The sequence below is a fragment of the Vicia villosa genome, unplaced genomic scaffold, assembly GCF_029867415.1.
Source record: "Vicia villosa cultivar HV-30 ecotype Madison, WI unplaced genomic scaffold, Vvil1.0 ctg.000488F_1_1, whole genome shotgun sequence".
NCBI classification, from domain to species: Eukaryota; Viridiplantae; Streptophyta; class Magnoliopsida; order Fabales; family Fabaceae; genus Vicia; species Vicia villosa.
The window spans coordinates 620,815-646,872 of NW_026705237.1; the positions used below are offsets into that span (position 1 = coordinate 620,815).

At 34.5% G+C, this 26,058-nt stretch overlaps 3 protein-coding genes across 3 annotated transcripts; 2 read left to right on the forward strand and 1 right to left on the reverse strand.

The window, feature by feature from the left end:
• Positions 1-227: 227 nt before the first annotated feature.
• LOC131628889 (uncharacterized mitochondrial protein AtMg00810-like) lies at positions 228-563 on the forward strand. The gene has a single exon (XM_058899697.1). It carries the CDS (start codon positions 228-230, stop codon positions 561-563), a length of 336 nt encoding a protein of 111 aa, XP_058755680.1.
• A 19,856-nt stretch (positions 564-20,419) lies between these two features.
• Positions 20,420-21,043, forward strand: LOC131628890 (secreted RxLR effector protein 161-like). The gene has a single exon (XM_058899699.1). It carries the CDS (start codon positions 20,420-20,422, stop codon positions 21,041-21,043), a length of 624 nt encoding a protein of 207 aa, XP_058755682.1.
• A 650-nt stretch (positions 21,044-21,693) lies between these two features.
• LOC131628894 (GDSL esterase/lipase At1g29660-like) lies at positions 21,694-23,492 on the reverse strand. The gene is made up of 5 exons (XM_058899704.1): positions 23,233-23,492; positions 22,969-23,096; positions 22,586-22,828; positions 22,240-22,501; positions 21,694-22,121 (listed from the first exon to the last, which is right to left on the reverse strand). Exons 1-5 carry the CDS (start codon positions 23,483-23,485, stop codon positions 21,898-21,900), a joined length of 1,110 nt encoding a protein of 369 aa, XP_058755687.1. The 5' UTR covers positions 23,486-23,492; the 3' UTR covers positions 21,694-21,897.
• Between the last annotated feature and the right edge of the window lie 2,566 nt (positions 23,493-26,058).

A 26,058-nucleotide genomic window follows, 5' to 3' on the forward strand; every position in this document is an offset into this window, starting at 1 on the left:
CAAAGGTGCATCTACATAAGTCATACTGAAGGACGCCGAAGAAGGAATTAATCAACCTAAATTAGTGAAATTTGAGGAGGAGGAAGATGGCGACCATGAAAAGGAGAAGGATTAAAGTCAAAGTAACGAGGACGATCTTTCCCTGGAGTGGAGAATATCCAAGGATCATCCAATCGACCATATTCTTGGAGAAATCACCAAGAGAGTAACTAGTCGCTCTAAGGCTAATGGAAGAGGAATTTGAGATAAGGTTAACGGGGGAGTTGAAATACTTTTTCGGACTTAAAATCAAGCAACTCAATGAAGGAACATTCATGTGCCAAACAAAGTATTTCCCCGAATTGCTAAAACGATTCGGTATTAGTGATGCAAAATCAATTGATACACCAATGCCAACAAAGGGAAATTTGGACAAAGATATATATGGTAAGGATGTTGATGTCAAGAAATATAGAGATATGATTGGTTCTCTTTTATATCTTATTGCATATAGGTCGGACATAATGTTTGGTGTTTATATGTGCGTTCGATATCAATCACCTCCTAAGGAATCACATCTATAAGTTGTCAAACGCATCCTTAGATACCTTCATGGTTCATCTAAGTATGAGCTTTGGTGTTCCTAAGGAAGTAATTGTACTTTGGTTGGTTATTATGATTCTGACTTTGCCGGTTGCAAGTTGGATAGGAAAAGTACCAGTGGAACTTGCCAGATGTTTTCAAACTCCTTAGTTAGTTGGCATAACAAAAAACTGGTTTCTGTTGCTTTGTCAACAGTCGAGACGGAGTATGTCGCAGCCAGTAGTTGTTATGCTCAAATCTTAAGGCTAAAACAATAATTACTTGACTTCGATCTTAAACTTTCACGTACTCCCCTCATGTGTGATAACACGAGCGTTATCAACCTAACCGAAAATCTGGTGCTACATTCTCGCACTAAACATATTGAGATACATCACCACTTCCTACGTGACCATGTTGAAAAATAGGATGTTGTATTCGAGCATGTTGACTACTAAAAATCAACTTGCAGATATCCTTCCAAAACCTCTTGCAACCGAGCCATTTTTGAAAATTCGAAGGGAATTAGGGATACGTGAAATCTCAAGTGTTTCCTAAATATACTTGATTCATGCAGTCAATATACTATTTGCCTAAGACTTGCTTATGGGAGTCTTACATTATGTTGGGGCATCCTTCATTCCATTAATCTATGAGGTACTATCGTTCCATTTTTCTCCTTGAAAGTAAGCCCTTTTTTATTACAGTTCTCTTTTAGTTACAAATGCTTGATGTATGATACAATCCCATAAATGTTCACTTCCAAAAATTGTTTTGATTAACCTATTAAGTTCTTCAATCTATATGCTTATAGTGACTTCATGTTTTAATTTTTGTACTTCATCATTATACGCTCTCAATTCTTGATATAATGTTTGTATATTCGAAGTATATGACAGTAGCAACACCCATTAATTGCCTTAGTTTCAAATGAGGGTCTTCAATAGCAGAACCTCAGTACTGGCCAGTAGTCTACAACATCTGAAACATCACAGGTTTAAACTCAAACTGAGCTACAGTGTTTTTTGGTCGTATGATACAAGTACTCATAACATTGGGATCAAAGATTTCATAATCTATGATGTTCCTTGCTCTATCATTGGAATTCCAATAATGTCATTATCAGCCATGATAGGATTTTCCTCTTCATATTCTTCTTCTTTCACTAGTCTTTCTAGATATCCTTCTTCTTTAGCCAGAATGAGAAGAGCGGGACTCCCTGGTAAGTGTCCAGTAAGCTGAAATCTTCTTAGAAAACTTAAGGTTCTTTCAGGTTCAAGTTCTCCTCTGTAGAATTGGTGTAACAATCTGTGAATATAACAGCTAAACACCTGTTGAAATACTAGAGTACAAGAAACGTTAAAGGCTCAAATGCGTAAAAACAAAAGATAATATTAATTACAAAAGTCATAAATGTAACTTGGCACTCCCCGACAATGGCACCAAAAACTTGTTGCTCATTTAATTGTATGTCACATGCAAGTATACATGTATGTTTGATTGCAACAAGTGATAAAGATAAGAGTATCGTACCCACGGGGAGTGAAATTGTTATTTATATTTATTTTATAATTAACTATTATTGAGATTAAGAATAAACAAAGAGAGAAAAAATAATTGATGGTATGAAATTTGGTGTCAAGGAAACAGATTGTAAAACAATGCAAATAGAAGTGAGAATGTATTAAGAGGGATTTAGTTGACCTAAGATCCATTAACATCAAGGAAGTAAATATGTGCTTATGATGAGTGGTGTTGAGACAGGCGAGGTCAGAGTGATCTCATGGTGCATTTTTACAAGATCAAAACATGCATAAAAAGGGAAAGAGACCAAATCTCTAAGCCTCACTTATAACCCTAATATGCGTATGTATTTATCCTGAAATCATAATTACTTGCAATTCCTTATCTTTAATTGAACTAGGTGAGTGAATATCTCTATCCTACTCGTTTCAACCATTTTTATTATGAAATCCATTTGTTGTTGAATCTCTCAAAACCACAAGTTGTTATATATATATTCCTAAATTGACCATTCAAAGAAACATATTTATAAACATGTTAACACATAATAAAACAAGTCACTAAACCACACCTCATTTAACATAACAACAACTTAATAATAACTTCACATTCCTCAACTACAAAAGTTTTAGCTCATGATGACCTTAGTACAAACTACAAGCATGGTTCTCCGAGGGAATATTGTGGTCGTCGTTTTCTTTACCTCCCCGTTTCACTTGGGAGGACGGCACGCTAGACCCTTCACGCGAAATTTGGAAGGAGAATGCGCCCGAGGCGGGATGAATTTTGTTTCAGTTCTTCCTACGATATCACACGAACTTTTTAATTATCCTACGAGTAGAAGAGGGGAAAAAGATCTCAAATAAACCCTAGGAGTTTGCTAAGTGTGGGGATTCACCTAGACTAGAAATTCTGGAGTCCGGGGGGTCGGTTATACATAGGGAAGAGTTTAAGCACCCTACATATCCGTAGTACTCTACGGGAACCTTCTCTGTGTCTATGTGTTTGTGTTTGTTGCTTATTATTGGGAAAGTTTCTCGTTTGTGTTAGGAGAGAGAATTGAATTGAATTAAAAGGAAAACAGACTGACTGACTATTTTTGGTATTTTATTAGCTCGCTGAGATTCCTTGTGAACCTCATGCCTACATATCCCTAATGGAAGTCAGAGCTTAATGTAGTTCGGAGAACTAATTAGGGAAATTAATTATTTTTGGTGCCTTGCTTAAAGCTCAAGGTTGAAGTTGAATTAAATCTCTGTTTACAGTAAAGAGACATGAAATCATCTTTACAGAGAGGTATTTCTACTATTCCACCACAAACATTAAAAGAGTGACAAAATAACTGAATTCATTTCATTCAAGAGGGGGACCACACTTGTGTATGTGCAAGTATACCAGTCAACTGCGTCTTGAATGAAAGAAAGATGCTCATCCAAATTAGGGAAAGTTACCACATGTCTGGGTTTTACTGCCAGCTCATGCCTTTCAAAATCCTAAATGGGAGACTTAATTAAAATTAAAATGAAATGTAATGTTTGTTTGTTTGAATGTGGTGAGATAGGAGAAATATCTCTCTATAGAGATAAGCTATGTCCATTTACTGTATAAAAGAGTTAATTTTAGCTGGCTTGTATGAGGCCCAAGCTTGAGGCTTTTGATTGATTTATTATTTTTGGGAGATAACTCCACTAGGATGGATTTAAACTAAAGAGTTTTTGTGTTCTGTACAAAGCCCAGAATTAAGGCTGACTCTAGCTGGAGAGTATTTATTTGATGGATTTTATTTGGTGTTCTATACAAAGCCCAGAATTCTGGCTGACTCTACGTAGGGAGACTCTATTTTGTGCCTTGTATGAAGCCCAAGGTTGTGGCTGACTCTTAACTGGGGAAGTCATTATTTCATGCCTTGTATGAGATCCAAGGTTGAGACTGACTCTTTGGGGAGTTTTACTCTGCTGGAGGATTTATATATTAAAAGACTGATTTTTTGGAGGCTAACCCTTTCCAGGGATTTTGAATGATAGCAAAAATATTATCTAATTGAGACTTCTTGTTTAAAGCCCAAGATTAAGGTTGACACTGACTGAGGATAGATAACTATGGATCCTAGACTCTGCTAAGGAAATTAATGAAGATAAGGGTGACAGAGACTGTCCATGTCTCTCATTCCAAAAGGTGTACTCAGTATGAGATTGAGACAATCTTAGCTTGTTTAAAGTTTGGTTTAAAGAATGTAAGAAACTCACCAGGATAGGCTAAAAGGTGACTAAAGACTTGTTCCTATGTTTATAAGAAACCTGATGGGTCCTTGTATACAAGCTCAAGAGGAAGCTGGAAATGCTTTTAAGAAGCCCGTGGGTCCTTGTACAAAGCCCAAGAGGAGGCTAATCGAGGGTCATCGAGGGTCCTTGTTATAGCACAAGAGAAAGCTATGTGGTTTTGAACTTATTTTGGCTCTAAGCAAATGGGTAAGAGGTTTCACCGGGAATAATTCCTCTTGGGTGGATGTATCCTATTTTGGGTTCTAAGACTTTTTCAAGATGTTTCACCGGGAATAATTCATCTTGAGGGTTTGAACTAAAGATCTCTAATTAGGAAATAGTCCTATAATATATATATATATATATATATATATATATATATATATATATATATATATATATATATATATATATATATATAGTTTAACTGTCCTAAGGTTTACACTCAGACGTAGTTCTAAACAATATATAAACAGTTCTATACTTGACAGTAATTTAAATAAAGACTGTAAATTGAAAACTATAAAGCCTAACCTGGATTGAGTGGAGGCCTTTGAAGGAGTATGTACAAAGCCTTACCAGCAATTTTATTGATAACAATTGAATATTTATGAACAGTTAAAGGTTTTTGAAAACAGAAGAAGTGAAGGTGTACATAGGTCACATAGGTATCTGAAGAGTTTCACCGGGAATAATGCCCTTCAAATACCAGAAGAATGTTTTGAAAACAGAAAGAAGATTTTGTAAATACAGTTTTTGAAAACAAACTAATAAAAGAAAAAGGTGCTGGGACTTACACTCTATTTGAGGCCCAATACTTTATAGTACTGGTTATGAAAAACAGCTGAGAATGATTGGTAATTGGAATGATTACTGTTTCATTGTCCGAAAACTTTGATCGTCCAGCTAATCGGAGATTTGAAAACAGTTTAAATTCTTGACAACAGTCAACTTAATTAAGATAATGACAAAGTCTAATCTTGATTAAGACCTAAATGATTAGGGTTTTTTCACAAAAATATTTACAAGAGATTTGTTTTTGAAAATCAAGTGAAAATTATATTTTTTTAAGGTATTAAAACATACTTAAAATATGTGATTTTTAACCTAATTAAAATATACTAAAATAATATATTTTTATGATTTTTTTGGTATATTCTCAAAATAGATATAATAAATAAGAAGTGTGTAAAAAAATAAATCAAAAATGTTTTAGTTTAATAGGTGAAATAATTAAGTAAAGTTGTAAAGAAATTGAAGTGCAAAAGTGGTAAAAAAATAAGGTTTTGTCACCTAGAGGGCTTGAACTCACGCCCTCCAAGTCACTAACCAAAACTTCCACCATCTGGGCTACGCGCGCAGCTTGTTAGACAAACACCTTCAGTTTACTTTATTTGAAAACAAGTGCATAAATGAACTAAAAATAAAACAAGCAAAACAAAAGGTCTGAGGGGGGGATCGAACCCCAGACCTAAGGCAAGGCAAGGCTTTTGGACGCGCGCTGTAACCAATGGGACACTACGATGAATTCGTAGGTTAAACGCAAACCATTCAAAATATAATAAACTAAAACCTGGGAAATTTGAAAAAAATGGCGCCACCATCTTCATCTTCAACCTCAAGCTCCAAACATTTGAATTTGCTATCTCCTTCGTTTCTCAACCAAACTCAAAGATGTAAACATGGATTCTGCTCGTTTTTGAACAAGGATTATGATGGTATCCTTTGATTTCATTTATTTTTAGTATAATTCAAAATTCACACGCATGAACACTAAGAACCCTAAAACTGAAATTTAACATGAAATACTCTATATGCATGATATGATGCAATTGATTGAGGGTTAATGATCCTTAAAGGTGCAGAAACCAATTGGTAACTTCATTTCTAATTTATCATGCGTGAATTATAGAGTTTGAAGTTCTTAAAACTTACCTCAGAAATGGAGGTTGAACTCTGATCAAAGTGTGCTACAGAGTTGTTGTAACGATCCCAAAAGCTTCAGTGATCCCCCAGGAAGGTGTTGAGATGCTTGGCTTGGATTGAAACTGCCCAAAACTCCTTGCTCGACCCCAACTGATATGGCTCCAAGTGAGAGGTGAAGATGATGATTCTCCATGTACAGAAGTGTTCTTGAGGTTTGGATCACCTCTAAATACCTCCCTTGATGTGTTTGAATACTTACTTTCAAAGGAAGAGCTTTGGTTTGAAGAATCCGAGTCTTCATGCCAAAGAACCTTTGAAAAACCTAAGTATGAAGAGAGAAGAGAGAAAGCAAGAATTCTGTTACTTTGGTGTGTCCAATTACTGAGGTATGCTCTCTTATTTATAGGCAAAAAGTTCAGTGTGTTTGCAAAGAGTGAGCTTTGCTTAATGAGGTTAACTTGGTTACTTGGTTATGAAGAAATTTCAAAAATATCCAAATTGCAATGATGGCAATTTTGATTCCACTTAATCAATCCCCTAGCCATCGATTTTGTGTGATCTTAGGGGACAATTCTGTTGCAGAAGTGAACTCTAATTGGCTTAGGAGAAGATTCTTTGGTGATTCATCAAGATTCCAAATTTGTAATGATTACTTAATCACATGGCATTGAATTCTTGCAACTTGGCCAAAAACGATGGAATAGTGCATTTGATTCCTTCAAATCTCTTGTGATATCTCATGGATGAGGATGCATCAATTGGTAGAGGCATTGGTACAAAGTTTGCAAAATTCAAATTTGGACATGACCCATAATTTCACTTCAAATGCCCAAACTTTGATCAACCATATCTCTTAGCTCATGATGAATTTGAAGATGGTTGAATAAAATTTGAAAAGCCCTTGATATGTACTTTAATTCATTAGTTTGGTGTTTGCCCAAAATCCTTAGGGAAATTAGTGAAGAAGTCCCATAAAGTTTGAAGAAAACTAGGGTTTTCTTGCTAGTTTTGTGAAGGCAGTCACTTTGAAGCTCCATATCTCTTCAATGGTTGATTTCTAGCCAAAAAATCATATGTGACAAAGTTGTTCATTGGATCAAAATCTACAACTTTGATGTTGGAAGTGTTTTTCAGTTTGTACTTGAAATTTTGAGATATTCCCTTCCAAAGTTTTGAAAAAAAGACTCTTAAACACAAATTTCTAAGTATGAAAAGTCAATCTTTGACTTTTTGATTCTTGACTTATTTCCTTGATTTTCTTTGGTCAAATGACTTCATTAATCATATATTGATGATGTTGATCCTTAAAAGTCATGTTTTGACTCAAAACCCTAAAAGTCAAAGGTGGTCCTGTACAGTCGACATTTTCCAGATGAAGTGAAATCTTGGACTTTTGTGATGAATCAAACTCTCCTCCTCAAATGAATGATGTAAATGGATGATATTGAGGTAAAATAAATTCTTGAGTCATGCTTTGAGTTTTGGATCCATGTCCTGATTAAAAGTCAACTATCTTGGTGAATTAGGTCAAAAACCCTAATTGTCGACCAGATGAAACTGATGACTGTAGATCTTGAATTGAAGTGTAATGCCTTGTGGATATTGTCATATGTATTATTTGAATATGATTGAATCAATTGATAGGTGTCCTGGAGCTTTTTAGGGTTTCCCAAATGTGGTCCCTGATTTCAGTCCTTGATGGGTTGAAAACCTTAGCTGAGCAAACTTGAGTTCTGATAACTGTTGTCTAATCAACATAGGTGAGTGAATGAATCATTTGAATCCTATGATTGTATTAGAGACTATTCTCATATTGATTGATTCTTTGCCTGAACTCTTCTGTCCTTGAGTACCCTCGACTGGGCATCAGACAAGCAAGTGACTGTTCTGAGTACCTGTTCCTGAATTTGATGAGGTACTTGGAGGTATGACATCTCAGGAGGGTCAAAATTAGGGTATGACAAATATCCTTAAACAAATAATTAAAAAGAGATATAAACCTAAGATATACTTGGGAACTCCTTGAGATGGATAATCTTCAAGAGATGTCTCATTTAAAGACAAACTCATCCAAAGGTGTTTCTATGTCTTCTTCTGCTGTAAAATCTCGATATGGAAACTTTTGTGGTTGTGATGGTCGTATGACTTCATACCAATGCAAGATGGGACAAAATAAAGGAAGTATATTTTGGAGATGTCCATTATGGAAGAGTGATGAAACATGTAATTTATTCATATGGGATGACGATATGGTAGAAAAATGGGGAAATGAATATGAGAGCGTCATGAAGTCAGAGTTGGAAGTTTTGGGCTATTTGAAGTTGAAAGCATCAAGAATTTGAAGAACAAACTAAAATCAGAGAGATTTTCTAGAAATTTGAAGATGTTATGTTTTGTTATCTCCTTTATGTTTAATATTTACTTTGTTATGCAATGTCATAGTTGAAGATGTTATGCTTAGGGTTTAGGGTTTGAATTGCATTGTCGATGTTGAAGCTGCAGATGCAGTGAACATGACAAGAATGCAACTAACAGACGATTTCTTACGAGTAATTTCATTGCAAACTTTTGAATTTTCAATTACAATTATCGTTCAAGCTGTTTGTTAGTATATTAGTTTATAGTTAAAGTTGATAGTTTAAGTTGTTAGTTTAAGTTGTTAGTTTAAGTTGATAGCTTACGAGAGTGATAAAGCCCTAAAGTTAAGAAGAAAGATTAAAATTTAATTACATAAACTTTCATTACAGAAGGCCTTAATAATCAAATCTAAATCCTCTGGCTGAGAGGAAGTTTGACTAATCATAGTCTGCCTTATCCTCATCACTAGAGTCGAAGTAAATCATTTGTCGTCTCAACCTTCTTCTTCTTCTCACCATGAGAGCTCTCATGCGTCTCATGTACATGATTCTTTCCTCTTCTTGATTCTGAGGATGGTTTTGCAGTACAACACCCTCTACAACAACAACAACTTCATTCTCAGCATTTTTGTTAGATTGAGCAGGAGAACTCATTTTGGTTCCTTTGGATGAAGTTATTTTTTTCTTTTGGTTCTTCCACTTCTATATTGTTCCTTCTAATTCTTCATTTAAAAAGAAAAAGATACAAGCATGTCAAGCTAGTTTGCTCATTATTGGTTCTTTAATTATATACACTTTCTCTTCTCTTGGAAGTTGGAAAGATTATTTGCCTACCTCGAGCTTTTCAAATTTATTCTTTCATTCTTAGATATTCATTCTACGTATATATTTTGATGTACTTAATGTAATTATGTACTTAATACAACTAATTTTGATATCAATTCAAAAATGGTGTATTGCTGATTCTGGTATGATACAATTGACAGTTATTCATAAACAATATCACAATGGTTACTAGACTTAACCGTTGTTATATTTCACGCGGTTTTCAGTTTACTATAACGTTCCTAGAATCGGGATTGAAAGTGCCGGATAAACAATAACACGCTACATAACAACTCCTGGACCTGCGTGATTATATACCTATTCCAACCGTTGTTAAATGTCTTTTTCGTAGTAGTGGCCAGAGCTCAGCAGTTGGTACAAGATTGGATGAGAAGAGAAAACTCTTTCTACTCTCCACTTTCCACACACTTAATATCTTCTTTATTTTCTCTTGAAATTACTGAACTCTCTTTCTCAATCTCATCAAGGTCCTATTTATAGTCCAAAGCTAGGGTTTTTGTGATATCTTGGATCTTGAGCACAATACGAGGAAATCACATCAAGCCCTTCTAAAAATCAGCGTAATCACCAAAATTCTTCTACTTAGCCAAAAAGGAACCAGGTACATGGGACATTGGTGGGAGACAAGGTGTAGTGTGGCAGACTACCGCACCAAAGGTGCAGGAGGCGCTGTGGGGGTTGCACATAGTACTATTGTACTATCTTTTGCCTTCTTGCACCGCTCATCCTTATCTTTTGATTTGAATGGAATTTTCTTCTTAGCACAAATAATATTCCCTCCAATGCTTCCATCATACCACGTTTTCCCTAAAAACCAGCAGTATTCATCATTCTATCTTCCATAGTTCGGTCCAACTCTTGCTTCAATTTGTTTTCCTCGCTGCAGACCACTTCAATATTTCCTTAGCTCGACATAAATAACCTTAAAACAAGTAAAAACACATCAAAACAACAAAAGGGAGAATCTATTGTGCTCCAAGCTAATTCTTCAAAAAATAACTAAAAAGCAATAAAACATTAATTAAAAAGACAATTAACTACTAATAACTTAAAAGACTAGCATGTATTAACTCACCAAATGTGGGTTAACAAGCGATGATTATGACATTTTAGGAACCAATTTTCAAATGTTGTGAGAGACAATAAATGTTGTAGTGATGGTGGAATAAGATATATGCGGCGTTGAGAGAATGAATTCTATCGTTGTGGCGGTGAGAGTTTCTGATGCAGTGGTGTTGACAAACGTTCAAGGTTAGCACTTCAACGTCCAAGTCGATGAAGTAAGAGAAGTTTGTTAAAATGAAAGTGAGATAATATTCGTTATAGAACGTAGCAACTCTTATATATAGTAGAAGGCTAAACCTACCTATGCCTAACCTAATGTATGATGCTAGGAGTCTTATGATCAGATTTAACAATAGTTCGGTTATGCATTCAAATTTCAAAAGGATCATTCCAAGCACCCTCTAATAAGAAGTTCAACCATTTCTTCTTTCTCGCACGCATCATGAAGTGTCGAAGAAGTCGTGAAAAAACAAAAAGTTTATAGTGACTGTCCCTTACCAACCATTAACATGGCAGTTCCAACTTTTTCACATAAAGAATAAATTTTGCAGAAATTATTTCAAAAAATAGAAAAAAACTCCGCTAAGTTAAGAATCTGTAAAAATGATTTAGGAAAAAGTTAGGGTATTCTGATGGATTGAAAACTTGAAAGAATAGTCTAGACAAAAGTTAGAGATAAAAAAAAAAACACCAAAATCCTTAACAAAAAAGAAAACAAGATTAGGTGACTACCATATAAAAAAAAAACAAAAATAGGTGACTGCCACTTCAAGAAAATTTCATTAGTTCATGAACCATTATCTTTACCTTTACACCTTCAAAACTATATTGGATATTGTTAAAATTAATGTGTTGTAACCACCACTAGCTTTAGTAAGAATTATGAGAGAATTGCAACCATCAAATTCTAATTATTGTCTTTATTTAGAGTTATGTTAGAGTTGTAACATTAAGATTGAGAGAACCAAGAGTCCTCATCTTAATTATCATCTTATTATATTCTAGGGTTAATACTACTTTACCCCCCTGCCATATAAGCGAGATTCGGTTTACCCCCCTCTAAAAAAAAAACTTATTGGACAAACCTTGCAAAATAAAGATTCCATTAATATTGACCCTGACCAGTTTTTTTGGCCAAGATTCTTAGAATCTTGCCTACGTGGCATTTTTGGTAGTGTTGACTGTACAACACATAAGCAATGTGGCACAGTCAGCACTGCCACGTGGAATTTTTTTTTTTTTTAATTTTTTTTTTGAAAATTTTTTTTAAAATTAATATTTTTTTTTTAAAAAAAATAATTTTTTTTTTAAAAAATTAATTTTTTTAAAAAAAAAAAATAATATATTTTTTTTAAAAATTTAATATTTTTTTACGTTTTTAAAAAATATTTGACAGTACCTGCGGATTTACGTACGGATTTAAAAATACCTGCGGATTCACCAACGGATTTGACAATACCTGCGGATTTACCTACGAATTTGACAATACCTGGGGATTTACCTGCGGATTTACCTACGAATTTGACAATACCTGCGAATTTACCTGCGAATTTGACAATACCTGCGGATTTACCTACAAATTTGACAATACCTGCGGATTTACCTACGGATTTGACAATACCTGCGGATTTAACTACGAATTTAAAATTACCTGCGGATTTACCTTTAAAAATACATGCGGATTTGACAATACCTGTGGATTTACCTACGGATTTGAAAATACCTGCGAATTTATATATAATAAAAATAAATTTTAAAAATAATAAAAAAAAAACAGTAAAACAATTTTGAAAAAAAAATTTTAAAAAAAATTAATAAAAACGTAAATTTTTTTTAATTTTTCCAATTTTTTATAATTCTTTTTCAATTTTTTTATAATTTATATATAATAAAAACATAAAAAAAATATTAATTTTTTTAAAAAAAAATTTTAAAAAATTAATAAAAAAAATTTTAAAAAATTATTAAATTTTTATTAAAAAAAATTAATAAAAAAATTTTTCAAAAAAAAATCTAAAAAGAAAAATAAATTCCACGTGGCAGTGCTGACTGTGTCACATAAGCAATGTGTTGTACAGTCAGCACTACCAAAAATCCCACGTAGGCAAGATTCTAAGAATCTTGGCCAAAAAAACTGATCAGGGTCAAATTTGATGGAATCTTTATTTTGCAAGGTTTGTCCAATAAGTTTTTTTTTTAGAGGGGGTAAACCGAATCTCGCTTATATGGCAGGGGGTAAAGTAGTATTAACCCTATATTCTATGTCAGTTTTGATTCAAGCCTATATAAAGGCTTTGTAATGCTAAAAAAGATATAGCAGTTGGTGGTGAATTCAATAAAATCAGCAGTTTTAAAGCATATCTTCCACTAGTAGAAGTATAGTGCAAAAAGTGACTAAAACCAATTTTCCTCTGCAGAATCCTGCAACACCATAATTTATCACATACCACCTCTAGAATACCACCAACAGAGTGGTTTCAGAGCTGCAGATCCTTGCAGCTGCAGCAAAAACAACAAAAGTTTTGGCTTTTACAAACAACCCTTCCGCAACTTACAACAATGTCAAAGTTCCTCTATTTGAAGGAGAGAACTATGATTTTTGGGCTGTTAAAATGGAGACTCTACTCACATCCTTGGATGTTCTAGAGTATGTAAAAAACGATTATGAAGAACCGGCACCAACAGAGGCTAAAAAATCAAAAGAAAAGGCTGAAGGAACAAGCCAACGACTTGATGAGTTGAAGAAGAAGAAGATCACAGATGCTGGAGTTCTTGGGATGATTCAAAGAGGAGTCTCTCTATCCATCTTCCCAAGGATTATGATAGCTAAATCATCGAAAGAAGCCTGAAGTATCCTACAACAAGAGTTCGGAGGAGACTCAAAGGTGCGAACTGTGAAGCTTCAATCTCTTAAGAGAGATTATGAAAATGAAAGGATGAAGGAGAACGAAAGCCTGAACGAATACTTCAACAGACTCTCCGAGTTGGTGAATCAAATGAAGTCGCATGGTGATACGATAGAAGATCGCAGAATTGTTGACAAAATTTTGATTAGTCTGACAGCAAGATTTGACCCAATGGTGGGTGTGATAGAAGAAACCAAGGATCTATCAACCTTGATCGTTCAAGGGTTGATGGGGTCTTTGAGATCCTACAAGCAAAGGATGTTACGACATTTTGAAAAATCAATTGAGAGTGCATTTCAATCTAAACTCAACATTCAGCCCAACAATGGTGAAAATAAGCCCCAAATACAAACTAGAGGTGAGTCTTCTAGAGGTGGCAGATTTTGAAGAGGCAGAGGCAGAGGTCGAAACTCACGTGGCAGATCTGGAAGAGGCGCAAATGGCGGAAGATGGAATGAAGCATCAAACAAATGGTGCAAAATATGTAACAGCGGCACTCATGACGAGGAGGACATTTGGAACAAAGGCAAACCGCAATATCACAATTGCAAGAGATTTGGGCACCTTTAAAAGGATTGTCGTCTTGCAAATCAGCAACATGCTTCGTACGCAGAAGGAGAATCTGATGAAGGAAATTTGTTTTTTACTTGTCAAAAAGCATTGCATGAAGAAGGTAAAAATGTTTGGTATTTGGACAGCGGTTGTAGCAACCATATGACCGGACAAAAGGAAGCATTTATAAAGATTGATTCTTCATTTGGCTCAAAAGTTAATTTGGGCAATGGAGAACATGTCGAAGTGAAAGGGAAAGGAAGCATTGGAGTCACCACGAAGCAAGGAAGCAAAGTCATACATGACACGCTTTATGTGCCAGAATTAGACGAAAATTTGCTTAGCATTGGACAACTTCTAGAGCACGGCTATTCTCTAAACTTTGAGAATAGAGAGTGCAGAATTTTTGACTCAGAAAGAAGAAGAGTTTCCGTTGGGAAGATGACTAGCAACAGGAGCTTTCCACTATCTTTCAACTATGAGAAAAATGTAAGCATGATGGCCAGAGAAGAGAATGACTCGTGTTTATGGCACATGAGACTTGGGCATTTGAATTACGAAAGTCTCAAGTTACTCTATCAAAAGAAGATGGTGTATGGGCTGCCAAGAATCGAAGAAAAATATGGTGTGTGTGAAGGATGTGTCCTTGGCAAACACCACCGGCAACCATTTCCAAAGGAAGGTGCATGGAGAGCCAAACAAGTGTTGGAACTTGTACACACAGATGTGTGTGGCCCTATGAATACTTTGTCTCATGGCAAAAACCGGTACTTTATCTTGTTTATTGACGACGTTACCCGCATGACTTGGGTATATTTCATGAGACAAAAATATGAAGCGTTTGTAATCTTTAAGAAGTTTAAAGCATTAGTTGAAAAACAAAGTGGCAGATTTATAAAGATGCTGAGAAGTGATCGAGGGAAGGAGTACACCTCAAACGAATTTTGTAACACCCGTATATTTTAATTTTTAATTTAAATGGAAATTTAATTTATAATTAGAATTATTGGTGGTTTGTGGGATTTAAATGGAAGAAAGATGGTTTATAGTATTGGGCCAAGTGTGGTATTAGTAAAGAGGGGGTGCTATGTTAGTAAAGCCCTTTACTAATTAAAATGTTATTTTTCATAAAAATAAGGAAAATTAGGAGAAAGGAAAAAGGAACGTGAAAAGCAGAGCAGAGGAGATGAGGGATTGGAAAACTGGTACGTGAAGAGGAGCAATGGAGGGAGAGACCAATCAAGAATCTTTGGCTAACGTAAGGGGGGACTCTCCGGTTATCATCTATTATCGTATTCTTGGATAATGATATTGATTAGGGATGTTGTTGAGTCAATTGGATTATATGTTAGGTTTAGGGAGGTCATGAATTGTTGAAAATTGCATGGATTGTTGATTGATTATGTGTTGTTTTGATGTGTGATGATGAATAATGATGCAATTGATGATTAACTGCCTGTATATGATGTTTAGAGTTAGTTTTGGACTCAAATTGGGTGAGATCGCAGGATCTGACGCAGACCGGAAAGTCTGTGAAATCGCCAGTTCGCGCCGCGTCCCAGTGTTGGCGCCGCGAATGCGTACTTATTTTCTCGCGTCGCGCCGCGTGCATATGTTGCGCCGCAAACGCGTTTGTGTCGTTCAGGTCGCGCCGTGAACCTTGGTTGCGCCGCGTGCTGTAGCGATAGTTATTCCTTGGGAAAGTTAAATGATGTGTAACTTTCGAACCGTAGGTCTGTTTTTAGTGTCGTTTCGAGTACGATGAATCTTATGAGATAGCCTACGTGTTTAAATGATGGAATGAGGTGTGAATCCAATTATTTTTAAATATGATTTTATTTCTTGGTGAATGATGTATTGTACATATATGTGATGAGATGTGTTAAATACATGCTATGTTGAAATATTAATCGTGTGACGATTTGTTTAATTGGATGATGTATTGTTGACATATATGATGAAATGTGACAATATAAGATATTGTTTTGAAAACATTATGATGTGATGATTGTTGAGAATTATATGATGATGATTGATTGTTTTGGAATGATGTGGATACATGTGTGTTCTTCTTATTGATGATGTTGATTGATGTGGACGCATGTATGTTCTTTAATGATGATGATGATGATGATGATGATGATTGATTGTATTTGAATGATGCTAATGTATATAAACATACTTGATGATGATGATGATGATGATGAAATGGGTATTTGATGATGTTACTCATTAGACTTGACGATGGTATAAGTATGTTGTATATGTTGCATTCATTCATGTTCATTGATGATACTGTATCCATAAGGGTGTGTTAGATCAGTGAAGGGCATGATTCCCATTGTGTGGAATCTGTGCTGGCAGGGCCGTATCTTAATGATGTTGGATCGGTCATGGGTTATTCCCATTTGATGAGGTTGGTACCACATGCATAGTGTCAGTTCATACATATGCATACTTTTATAACATGATTGGAAGTATTCCAGTGTTATAAATATTGATGATATGTCGATTGTGTGTTTTGTTGAAATTGAGTATGATTGTCTGTGTGAAAGGTGTGTTCTGTTGACGTTTGTGTAAACGATGGATGTTCCTGATAATCTGAATATGATGAAATTGGGTGAATAATATAACTATGATGTGTTGTTATTTAAGATGCAATAACATTTGTTAACTGTGATGAGACTCACCCTTACTGTTGACATTTTCAGATAGAGGATAGCTGCTTTTGACTTGGTGAGGATTAGCTCATAAGTCAGTGTATTAGTGTAGCGTCGGGTGTCATGCTCTAATATTGTAACACTGGGGGAACGCTAGTATAGAGTTTATGATGATACTCTAACGTGTTGTTATTGTATTAATTCGACGGGATAATGCATAGATGATGTTATGCTTATCCGTATGATGAATTTTCCGCTGTGTTAACATGAGATGTTTATGTATTATGATGAATTGTTCCTTAGTGAAAGCATGACAATGAATTTATGATAAATTTGTTTTAATTGGAATTGTGGCACCCTTGTTTTTTCATGTTTTACTCTGAATTATTTTATTAATTTCCGCGGGGTTTAGAAGGGTGTTACAAATTTCACAAATTTTGTGAAGATGAAGGTGTTGAAAGAAAGCTCACTGTTGGCTATACACCTCAGCAAAATGGTGTATCTGAGAGAAAGAACCAAACTGTGATGGAGATGGCGAAATCTATGCTACTTGAGAAAGGTTTACCTAAAACCTTTTGGCCCGAGGCCGTTAACACTACCGTGTATTTGATGAACAGGTGTCCAACAAAGGCCGTATGGAAAAAGACTCCATTTGAAGCCTGGAGTGGAAGAACACCGTCGGTGAACCATCTTAAAATTTTTGGATGTGTTTGCTATGCTCAAATTCTAAAATAAAAGAGGACAAAGCTGGAAGAAACAAGTGAAAGATGTGTCTTTATTGGCTATAGTTCCATGTCAAAGGGCTATAGACTTTACAACTTGAAGACAAACAATGTGATCATTAGCCGGGATGTTGTATTTGATGAGAATGCTTCTTGGAATTGGGAAGAAGACAAAATGAAGGAGAAAACAGTCCCTGCAATCATATTACAACAACAAAATTCAGCAGTTGAGAATGAGCAACTAGCTCCATGTACACCAAGTTCCACATCCTCTCCAAGTTCAAGTTCATCATCTCCCAGCTCAAGTCCAATAAAATTGAAGGATTTGAGTGATATTTATGCAAGATGCAACTATTATGTTGTGGAACCAGGAAATTTTGATGAAGCAATCAAAGAAGATGTTTGGAGGAATGCGATGCAAGAAGAGATAAATGCCATTGAGAAAAACAAAACATGGCAACTAGTTGAAAAGCCAAGTGACAAAGAAGCTATTGGAGTAAAGTGGGTGTACAAATTAAAGCATAATCCAGATGGGTCAATTCAAAGAGCCAAGGCTAGATTGATAGTAAAAGGCTATGCACAACAGCCTGAAATTGACTATAGTGAAACTTTTTTCCCCAGTTGCAAGATTGGATACTTTACGAACAGTTATTGCAATAGCAGCTCAGAAAGGGTGGAACCTGTACCAACTTGATGTGAAGTCAGCTTTCCTGATAGGAGAATTAAAAGAAGAGGTATATGTGCAGCAACCTCAAGGCTTTGTGACTAAAGGCCAAGAAGAAAAAGTTTACAAGTTGAAGAAAGCTCTCTATGGGTTGAAACAAGCCCCCAGAGCATGGTATAGTGAAATTGACAGCTACTTCATTCAACAAGGATTTCAAAGAAGTCAAAGTGAGCATACCTTGTATGTGAAGCATCAAGGTAAAGATGATACCCTTTTGGTTGCCCTTTATGTTGATGATTTGGTGTATACGGGTAACAACAAGAAAATGGTTGAAAATTTTAAAATAGAAATGATGAAAAAATATGAGATGAGTGATCTTGGCTTGCTGCATCATTTTATTGGTATTGAGGTTTACAAAGATGAATATGGAGTTTTTATTTGTCAAAGGAGATATGCTGAAAATATTTTGAAAATGTTTGGGATGAATGGCTGCAAACCTGTTGATATTCCTTTAGTGGTGAATGAAAAATTAAAAAAGGAAGATGGTGGAAGATTAGTAGATGCAAGCATGTATAGAAGTTTGGTTGGAAGCTTGTTTTTTCTAACAGCTACACGACCCGACTTAATGTTCGCTGCTAGTTTACTCTCAAGGTTCATGAGTAAACCAAGTCATTTACATCTTAGAGCAGCAAAACGAGTTCTAAGGTATGTCATGGGAACCATGAAGCATGGAATCAGGTTTGAAAAGAATTCTAAACTTGAAGCTAAAGGATACAGTGACAGTGATTGGACTAGAAGTGTTGATGACATGAAAAGCACTTCTGGTTATGTGTTCAGCCTGGGTTTAGGAGTAATTTCTTAGTGTTCGAAGAAACAAGACACTGTAGCGCAATCTTCAGCCGAAGCAGAATATTTGGTAGCTGGTTTGGCTACACAACAATCATTGTGGTTGAGAAAAATACTTAAAGATATTGGAGAAAAGCAAGAGGAAAGTCTGCTGCTTCACTGTGAAAATAAATCAGCAATAGCCATGGCGAAGAATCCTGTTTTCCACAGTCGAACAAGACATATTAATATAAAGCACCACTTCTTTCGAAGTGTGATCGAAGATGGCGATGTGAAGTTAGTGTTCTGCAGTTCACAAGAGCAACTTGCATACATTTTTACTAAAGCACTACCAAGGGGAAGATTTCAACAACTTAGAGAAGCAATGGGAGTTAAAGAGCAACACATTAAGGGGGAGTGTTAAAATTAATGTGTTGTAACCACCACTTGTTTTAGTAAGAATTATGAGAGAATTGCAACAATCAAATTCTAATTATTGTCTTTATTTAGAGTTATGTTAGAGTTGTAACATTAAGATTGAGAGAACCAAGAGTCCTCGTCTTAATTATCATCTTATTGTATTCTATGTCAGTTTTGATTCAAGCCTATATAAAGGCTTTGTAATGCTAAGAAAGATATAGTAGTTGGTGATGAATTCAATAAAATCAGCAGTTTTAAAGCATATCTTCCACCAGTAGAAGTATAGTGCAAAAAGTGACTAAAACCAGTTTTCCTCTGCAGAATCCTGCAACACCATAATTTATCACATACCACCTCTAGAATACCACCAACAGATATTAAATGCGTGTGTCAAATTAATTAAATGAAATCAAGTGTCAGACTGTTTGATCAATTATTCAAGATAACACTGCAGGTTGGATCCCTTATAACTCAGGCTTTGGCTGGTCTAAAATATAACTCATATACTCAAGTTAGTCAATTTCATGTAAGACAGATTGATAATATAGAAAATTGGTCTAGTTTTCCAACCTTTTGTTTCTAAAAGAAATTATAAAGGTAAAAGTAAATTGAACATAAAGGGACTCAAATCTATTTTACATCATTCCATCATTTATTACATTTACAAGAACTGAGTCCAACATCAAACTAAGCCACTCAGACAATACAAAGGATCATAACATCAATCCAAATTTATTTTACTCAATGCATGATTGCTTATTCATTATTGCTTACACATAATTATAAAGTGAGCTTATAGTTTCATAATGCAAACAAGTTGAGTTTATTTAGGGCTCAATTGATACTCAAACTATTTTATATAACAAGTTGAGCAAGATGTTTAATATCCATTGGAGAAGTTATCACTGGATGATCAGTACTATCACAAGCAAGAGATGCAGTAATGTTGTTCACAGCTGATGTGGGATGAATTCCATCATAATAAATATATTCATCTCTATTCGCGCATGGTGTCAAATCACGAACACAAAATCCATCGGACATCGTTGGACAACAAGATTGATTAAAATTGGTAAAACCTGCAATAAATAGGAAGCTTGTTTTTTCTAACAGCTACACGACCCGACTTAATGTTCGCTGCTAGTTTACTCTCAAGGTTCATGAGTAAACCAAGTCATTTACATCTTGGAGCAGCAAAACGAGTTCTAAGGTATGTCATGGAAACCATGAAGCATGGAATCAGGTTTGAAAAGAATTCTAAACTTGAAGCTAAAGCCTACAGTGACAGTGATTGGACTGGAAGTGTTGATGACATGAAAAGCACTTCTGGTTATGTGTTCAGCCTGGGTTCAGGAGTAATTTCTTGGTGTTCGAAGAAACAAGACACTGTAGCGCAATCTTCAGCCGAAGCAGAATATTTGGCAGCTGGTTTGACTACACAACAATCATTGTGGTTGAGAAAAATACTTGAAGATATTGGAGAAAAGCAAGAAGAAAGTCTGCTGCTTCACTGTGAAAATAAATCAGCAATAGCCATGGCGAAGAATCCTGTTTTCCACAGTCGAACAAGACATATTAATATAAAGCACCACTTCATTCGAAGTGTGATCGAAAATGGCGATGTGGAGTTAGTGTTCTGCAGTTCACAAGAGCAACTTGCATATATTTTTACTAAAGCACTACCAAGAGGAAGATTTCAACAACTTAGAGAAGCAATGGGAGTTAAAGAGCAACACATTAAGGGGGAGTGTTAAAACTAATGTGTTGTAACCACCACTGGCTTTAGTAAGAATTATGAGAGAATTGCAACAATCAAATTCTAATTATTGTCTTTATTTAGAGTTATGTTAGAGTTGTAACATTAAGATTGAGAGAACCAAGAGTCCTCATCTTAATTATCATCTTATTGTATTCTATGTCAGTTTTGATTCAAGCCTATATAAAGGCTTTGTAATGCTAAGAAAGATATAGCAGTTGGTGATGAATTCAATAAAATCAGCAGTTTTAAAGCATATCTTCCACCAGTAGAAGTATAATGCAAAAAGTGACTAAAACCAGTTTTCCTCTGCAGAATCCTGCAACACCATAATTTATCTTATATCACCTCTAGAATACCACCAACAGATATTAAATGCGTGTGCCAAATTAATTAAATGAAATCAAGTGTTGGACTGTTTGATCAATTATTCAAGATAACACTGCAGGTTGGATCCCTAATAACTCAAGCTTTGGCTGGTCTAAAATATAACTCATATACTCAACTTAGTCAATTTCATGTAATAAGACGGATTGATAATATAGAAAATATGTCTAGTTTTCCAACATTTTGTTTCTAAAAGATATTATAAAGGTAAAAGTAAATTGAACATAAAGGGACTCAAATCTATTTTACATCAGTCCATTATTTATTACATTTACAAGAACTGAGTCCAACATCAAACTAAGCCACTCAGACAACACGAAGGAACATAACATCAATCCAAATTTATTTTACTCAATGCATGATTGCTTATTTATTATTGCTTACACATAATCATAAAGTGAGCTTATAGTTTCATAATGCAAACAAGTTGAGTTTATTTAGGGCTCAATTGATACTCAAACTATTTTATATAACAAGTTGAGCAAGATGTTTAATATCCATTGGAGAAGTTATCTCTGGATGATCAGTACTATCATACGCAAGAGACGCAGTGATGTTGTTCACAGCTGATGTGGGATGAATTCCATCATAATAAATATATTCATCTCTATTCGCGCATGGTGTCGAATCACGAACACAAAATCCATCGGACATCGTTGGACAACAAGATTGATTAAAATTGGTAATACCTGAAATAAATAAAAAAATAACACATGGTTTTAACATATAATAAACCTGAATCATAAACATTATCAACTATTTCATTATTAGTTTTGAATATGAAATGAAGTTGACCAAAATATTTACCAAGTACTGAACTTTCAAGTGAACTGTCTAATCCAATTGCAGTAGTATTAACAAAAATAGCTTTGGAATCTTGATGTTTGGTATTGAACTGATTTACCAGAGATCTAAGCCTGTGACTATACATTGCTTCTATATCATTTAGCCTTTCAACACATTTTGATCTTTTGAAGTCGGTTATAGTATTGTTTAGGGCCATTGGAGTGCAGCCTATTTTCCCCAACCCAACTGCCACAAATTTTCTTGCCCCAAGATCATACAAATCCTGTCAGTTTTTACAAATCATTCAAATAAGTATCAATCCAAATATATATGAGGTAGAGTTTAAGCGAGAGACATCGATGTGTACCTCTACATAATCGGATAACTGGTTCGACAGAACTTGAGCATACTGTTCGGGTCTATAGGTGCTACTTGTTGGGTAAAATTGAGGCTGAAAATAATTTAGTGCATAATCATTGGTGCCTATATAAACAAAATACAAGCACTTTTTCAGATAATCCAAAGGACTTATAACACCTATAAATTTGGAAATTTGAGCGACAATGATTTTGTGATTTTCTATCTGTTGTCCCAAGTCGATATTAGTACGCTGCACATCATAAATTAAATTTATTCAGTAACAATTAATATCGGTGAAAACTCGAATATTTATATAGTCTGAAAATATATTGAAATTCGGTTAATTATATTTGATGAACAATTAAAAAAATGATATATGAATCACAATACCATGGTTCGTTTCCCAGTTTCGTTACGAATTCCAGCCGAACTAGATGCGTAGTTAACTCCTTTACGTATATCTGAGCCATTAATATTTTCAAATGGTGGGATGGGTTTCTCAAATCCAAGAAGGTTACCTACAAAGGTAAACAGTTAGTTTGTATGAAATTAATTATATATATATATATATATATATATATATATATATACACACACATATATATATATATATATATATATATATATATATATAATGATGCATATAATAGTTACCAATTATGTCAACTTGTGTTTCTCCATTAGTAACCCTTCCTGTTGGGCCATCTGGATAATCGATTCCATATGGTGTGTAATTAGCTTTTGCAATTGTTGGAATATAGTTGTTATTTCCACTGTCAGAGAAAGAGTCTCCAAATATGAAAAGGCAAGGCACTTGAGATGATTCTCCATTGACACAATGTTGCATGTAACATGCAATCAAGAAAAGAAGATGCAAAATTAACCATGTTTTAGTTTCAGAAGCCATTTTTCTTGAAAACTTAATATTTTTTATGAGATATATACATAAACAAGAAGGAGGGAGGGTGTTTATATAGAATGTTTGTAAGAGTGTTCATAGTGCTTGGTGTTCTCACAGTGTAGGGTCCACCACAAGTTGGCTTTGTATGGAGAGAATTTACACTTTGAGGGTGTTTATAAAATTTGTTATCTTGATCATTTTTTTACATGGCTGATCAATATGTGCAAAATTTTTATATGACTAATTTGCTAAGTTTATCTCTGTTTGGTTGACTTGCTGTGTTTAGCCACCATTAAAAAATTTGTTTAGAGATTGTTTCTTAGCATATCATTATCAAACTCACTCTCTTTCTCTGACTTACTTCAGAATTGTATCTTATATCTTATTCAATAGCATATCAAGAATTTTGGTATGAGTTTAGCACCTCAATTTTGATTATATTATTTATTTAGAAATTTCTGTGAATTTTGTGTAAATTATTTGATTAATGAATATTAATGATTAAATTATTTTGGATAGTTAGGTGTGTGACCACAGCGTAAAGGGGTGTGGAGAGTAACTAACAATTAGTAGAGTGAATTAAAACTATTAGAATTATTTAATAATTAAATTAAAATATAGGGGAGTAAGTGAGGGTAGAATGAGGAATGTCCAATTGGAAGATTGATTATTATAAATAGAAAAGTTTGGGATTAGAAGAAGTTTTTTATCGGAACATTTAAAAGAGAGACTAAAGGCAATAGTGAGAATAGAAGAACAAGGGTTAGGAGAAAGTGAAGAACATCAAGAATCAAAACTTAGAGTTCTCCGAATCCAAGGTAAGGGTGGGAATTTGGTTCAATAAAAAGAGGTATAATGGAAGGGTAAAGTAGGGTTTAACTCTCTTTTGATTGATGATGGATGTTGATAATTGTGGGATGAAAATTCTGTTTTTGAAAGACAATTCCATGTTTATGCCATTGTTAAAATTTTGAAGGTTTTAGGTATAATACGAAATCTTGAAATTTGTTGGATAAATGTGTTTGGATTGATGAATTGTATGTAGATTGATATATATATATATATATATATATATATATATATATATATATATATATATATATATATATATATATATATATATATATATATATTATGTTAATGGTATGTGAATTATATGTAATGTTGGATTATTAATATAAGATGTTTGGGTATGTTAGATCATGTTTGGAAGGACTTTAGACAGCAAAAAAATTAGTTTTCTCGTCATAGTTTTTGTGGTAACCGGTTACCAAATATTGACAACCGATTACCAGCTTAAAAATAAGTTTTTTTGAGATTTTTGGGGTCGGTAATCAATTACAACATATTGGTGATTGATTACTGTAGAATGGTAGGGAAATTAGTTTAGTCAAATATTGTTTTGATCATAACTTTTGGTCTGTAAGTCCAAGTAAAATATCGTTCGAAGCATTAGAAATCTAACACACTGAACAATAAAATGATGGAGATAGGTGAAGTGTTTGAGAATTATTCTATTTCTAATATATTTGTGAAGGTGAATGTGCATATGTTCGGTTTCGACCATAACTTCTTAACCGTCCAAATGACAAACCGTTTAAATTGTTGGAAAGCTAACGCACTGAACTGTCTCCTGGAAGAATTTAGGAAATTAATTGGGTTTTGGTTGTGTGCTTACTGTAGTGTTTAAATGATCGCATAGTTGAACAACTTAGGAAAATGTTATGTTTCTGTATTAATGGTTGTTGTTTTCATTGGTTTACATGAGTTGCAGGTGATATAATGGCTATGAGCTGAGAATATGCTTGAGCCAAAATCAATATAAGCTCGAGGCTATGTTGACTTGATATGTTTTATCTTTGTGTGATGATATGATCATTGTACGATTTTATGTGGTGGATTGCAAATATGATTTTTAATGCCCGTGTGCTTTTGATGTTTGAGTTGAGATGTGTGGTTTTGATGTGGAAATTACCCGTTGATGTTGCGTAGGAATTATATGGTTTAAAGAGATACTTCTCATGTGTTGTTGAATCATTGTGATGATTCATATTTACATTCATGCATCATATGTTGTTGTTGTTGATGAAAGAGCCATGTCATGATTCTCAGTGTTGGGGAATTATGGTTGTCCCAAGCTTGGTGTTGGGGCTTGGAGCTCGCACTTGTTTTGGGCTCGAGTTTTATAGTTGATTGGGACCCGATTCGTATGATGAACCAAATGTTGAGACGGTACCACATACATAATAGTTGTCGATATTTAGAGGATTGTATTGCATACTCCAATGTATATGATGATGATTGTGGATGAATTATGATAACTTATGAATATGATGTTTCCGTGGCATGTGTTTGTGGTTGATTCCTTTAATCTACTCTAATTATTTATGCACTTTATTATTTGAACATATTCTCACCCCTTTTGTTTAAATGTTGTCTTTACATGGGCATTGGGTAGATACTTCGGAGTAGTATTGCTGAAGTAAGTGGAAGATAGCCTTGGAGTTACTTTCGTAGTTTATTGTTTTTACTAGTGGTTGATTTCTCTGATCATGTGACATCGGGTTGGGATGAATGCT